This window comes from Gastrolobium bilobum, unplaced genomic scaffold (genome assembly GCF_033153095.1).
Source record: "Gastrolobium bilobum isolate Gb01-03AN ecotype WA unplaced genomic scaffold, APGP_CSIRO_Gbil_v1 utg104670, whole genome shotgun sequence".
NCBI classification, from domain to species: domain Eukaryota; kingdom Viridiplantae; phylum Streptophyta; class Magnoliopsida; order Fabales; family Fabaceae; genus Gastrolobium; species Gastrolobium bilobum.
The window spans coordinates 10,003-14,279 of NW_026899565.1; the positions used below are offsets into that span (position 1 = coordinate 10,003).

The 4,277-nt window shown below is 36.6% G+C and overlaps 1 protein-coding gene across 1 annotated transcript; it reads right to left on the reverse strand.

Moving 5' to 3' along the window:
- Nucleotides 1–907: 907 nt before the first annotated feature.
- LOC133291568 (zinc-finger homeodomain protein 11-like) lies at nt 908–2,345 on the reverse strand. Its single transcript, XM_061489844.1, has 2 exons — nt 1,771–2,345; nt 908–1,695 (listed from the first exon to the last, which is right to left on the reverse strand). Exons 1-2 carry the CDS (start codon nt 2,187–2,189, stop codon nt 1,128–1,130), a joined length of 987 nt encoding a protein of 328 aa, XP_061345828.1. The 5' UTR covers nt 2,190–2,345; the 3' UTR covers nt 908–1,127.
- Between the last annotated feature and the right edge of the window lie 1,932 nt (nt 2,346–4,277).

Sequence of the window (4,277 nt, forward strand, 5' to 3'; positions counted from 1 at the left end):
CATTTTAAATGCAAAAAGTTCCTTATTTTTAGGTGAGATGTCTGTAAATTCTCACAAAAAACAATAACTTAGTCTAACCTTAAAATTAAAAACCATATCTCACCTTAAACTTAAATATATATAAAAAAAAAACAAAACAACAAAATTTTGCCACTTTAGTGAACCAACCCTATATGGAAAGAAGACAGATGATGTCTTTATCACTGCCTGCATTACTTTCCATTAATTAATTAACCAAAGCATGCGGATTGCTTTCTAATCTTAGACAGACAAAAGATTAGGATACTTAAATAATATTTAATAATAATAGATAAACACGGCCATAGACACGTCACATTCCCAATGCCATCTTCCAATTCCAAAGTAGTATACTGCTTGTTCCTTTTTATACCAAAAAAAAATGCTTGTACTGCTTTATAATACTATAGGATCGAAGAGAAGACCAAGTTGGCAAATAGCATGGATTAATGTCCTTTTCAATTTGATTAATGGGCCTGAACTTTTTCATTTTCATCTTTTCGAGAAAACTTATCTAGGACCACTTATACATACTCATTTATGATTAAATCATAAATGAAATTAATAGGAAGATTAGATTTAGAGGTCGGCCTCATGCAATGCTTCACAGACGCATCAATAGCATTATCTCTAGGATAAAATCCTGTAAAGGTAAGAGATCTCCATAAATGAATAAGGACAAAATTGCAGATAGGTTCCACCCCTGAATTGATAAAGCTCGTGTGTTGGACAAACAAGTATGGGCATTTTGGGAGGTGGATGTTTCTAAGAAAGTAGGGATGAAACAATTAATATTAACGTTTCAAAGTTCAAAAAGGTCACTTAAAATAAACCTATGCTTATCAAGAAGAAAACGTTACAGCAATAAAAGCTATCAGCAGAAGAGGATGAAACATATCTTGATGATACTAATTTCAGGGGCTATGAACAGAAATAAACATCATATGACATTATAATATAAACTAAGACAACTGAATTATCCTATAGCCTTAGCTGATTTAAAAAGAAAAAAAAATAAAGATAGTAAGTAATAAACAAAAATGATCAAGAACATGGCCAAATTGATACAGCTTTGTTCCCATCTATCTAAGTTTCTCAACAAATGAAGATTAAGACGACAACCCATTAATAGAAACATGAACATCGACACATCCATCTTCATTTCTGTGAATGTCATTGTTGCTGCTATTTGTGTTGTAAGGGTTGTTAATATCACTATCAAACCCACCACCACCACGTCCACTTCTACCATCATTGCCACCATCATCATCATCATCATCCCCATTGATCTTTTCAGTTTGAGGAACATTTCCATCTTCAGATCTCTTCCTAAAATTGTTCTTGTTATTATGCATCCAAACCTTGAAGACCCCTTTAGAGACTCCAATGTTATTGCAGAATTCCTGGACCAATCCATCATCCCCCTTCTGCATTCTCCAACCCAATTTCTCAGAGAAGCTATGCATCTTCTCCTTCTGATCCTTGCTGAATTTCGTTCTGTACCTCTTCTTCCCACTTGGATTCTCAGGCTTCACCAGTGAAGATGAGTTGAGATTCCTGTGATGCTGTTCATCAGAGGGAGCGGTAAAGGCAGTGCCAAGTGCTAAGAGCATGTGAGGTGCTGAAGTGTGGTATGAAGGTGGCAAATGTGAGAGTGGTGGTGGTGAAGGGCTTGACATGGGGCTTAGACTGTGGCTGGGACTAGAACTAAGGCTCGGACTTGTGCTTTGGCTTATGACACGGTGAGGTAGTGGTAATGGTGGTTGTGGTTGTGGTGGTGCTGTGGCTGAAGGGGAGTAGAAGCAGCTGAGGAAGGTGGGGTTTTTGGAGTGTTCTTGAGGGTCACGGCGGTGGAAGTTGCGGTGGCAACCACATGCTGCACATTTGAGGGAGCGAGGATCAGTGTGGTTGATGGAAGAAGGAGGCATAAACTCTCCACAGCCATCAAGTGCATGGCCACCTATGCTGGCAGCATGGTTCTTGAGGCATTCCTTGTAGGAAACCACCATGGACGGTGGTTGTGGCGGCGGAGCAGTGGTTGTGGGGTGGCGCTTGTGTGTGCCGTTGGTCAAAGATAAAGACTTTGAAGTGTTGTTGTTGGTGGGTTGGGTTGGTGGTGTGGCTTGAGTATCTGCATCTAAGTTTTGGTTATTGTTGGAGGTCAAGTCCATGTCTGTCTCTCCAAGGATGATATAACACGAAGGGGGAGAGAGAGAGAGAGAGAGAGAGTGAAGAGGGGATTAGGGTTTTTGACAAGTTTAAGGCTTTCTTTAAACGATGAATTGTAGGCTTGAAAGGGGAGAGGAAACAAAACAAAACAAAACAGAAAGAAAAGGGAAAACAAGGTAAAGGTTAATAGTTTAGAAGAAAGAGAGTGATGATGATGATGGTTATAATGAGAAGTGATGACAAAATCTGAGGTTTAAATGGGGTTGTGAGGAGATATAGAGGGATACAGCAATACTGTAGGGTCCCAAAATCTCAACCACTAATGATTTGAGCTGAGAACATAAACAAGACAATAAAAAAGAAAAGGAAGAGTTACATAATATTTATAGGGAAAAGAAAAAGAAAAAGAAAATCTAATAGATTTGGAAACGAGTTTACTGGTGGTAAAGGTTAATTAGTGGGATATATTAGAGATCACAGTAATAATTGTTGCAGATATATTTACTCATCATTTTTAAAAAAATTAAATAACATTCTAAATTGCATTATATTTTGAAATAATTAAGATTTGATCTATTGTGGGTAACTCATTTCTGTTTAATATTTTTTTAATGTTGTTTCTTTAAGAATCACATGTGTTAGTTGGGGGCACTAAATTTGTCTGAAAATATTAGGCAAGAATATATTCGTTGAGGTCAGTGATTCACGCCAGAGTCAGTGTCTCCTTCAGCTGAGCCTTAGAGAGGGTACGTACGTGGCTATTGCCCAGGTGGTGCTACCTTGCTGCATAGTACCAAGGAACATCTCAACCCCAGCTGGGCCAGCTCATTACACTGCAAAGTGCAAATGCAGACACATGATTTCTGGTTTTGCTTTCCTTCTCTGATAACATATCACTTTGCTGCTCCTTCCCAACAAAAGCTTACCTCATATATTCAAATGCTCACTCAAAAACCTTTTCTATTGTTTTCAGGGAGATTCCAACCATAGAATATTGGATATTTTGAATTTTGAATTTAATTAAACATAGGTGAAAAAAGGTTTGAAAAATAAAACTATGTTCATTTTTAATGGGATAGGATGAAATTGCACTGATATAATTTATAGTTTTGAAGACCATATTTACTATAGCCTTATTTTTCTGTTACACGTATAATAATAATAATATGGACAAGGAATTACAATATACAAACCTGGAACATATATATCTATACGCAACCTGTAAACAAGAAGTCAAGGACACAGTGAAAACAAAATTGGAAAGAAAAAATTAAAGTATTTCCACTATGTGAAGCAAGGTCATGTGATCTAATTCTCATGGCCAATTGATGGAGCACTAGTGTGTTAGGAACTTGGGACCTCATTCCTTCAACAGTTGGCCATTTTCCTCACTCTTGCGGCCGACAACGTGTGTAGATGAAAGGGATTTGTTTGGAAATGTACCAAATATCAAATTCAGACAAACTATCTTGCAACGCACAGCTTTTGTCATAGCTCTTTTGGGTTACTAAACCTTAAGAAAATTAAGAGCAGGTCTTGCATTTGGTTTGCTTTCAAACTTACTCTTTAATTCCTTAATAAGACTGGATGAGAAGCTTAAATTAATTGGCGTCCATAAGGATTGCTGATGATCAAGATGTTAATGTGGAACTCATTTCTGTGTGTTCTTGTAGAAATGTGATTAGTGTTGGTAATTCAAATGTCACATCGAATAAGAATGGATTATAAAGAAACATAAGTGAAAAAAACTCAAATCTTAAAATTTTCTGTTAATTATAAGGTATTGAGTTTATTTATTGTGGTGTATTATCGCTTTGTTTAACATAATTCTCCAAGTTATGAAGTCTGGCTTCCAGCATCAACTTATGTACTTTCAACTTCCTAATTTCCTCATCTACCGTAGTAAGAAAGCTGATGTTGATGTTGATTCCGAAGTTCTGTTGCTTGACCAACCAAATATAACAGTTCATATTCTACAACATGATAATTGGTTTCTAAGTTCTGACTCTCTAATTCTCTAGCTCCAAAATGTTTCACTTTGCCTTGGTAATTTCACCAACTTTTCAATCAGACTCCTTAATAATTCTCAT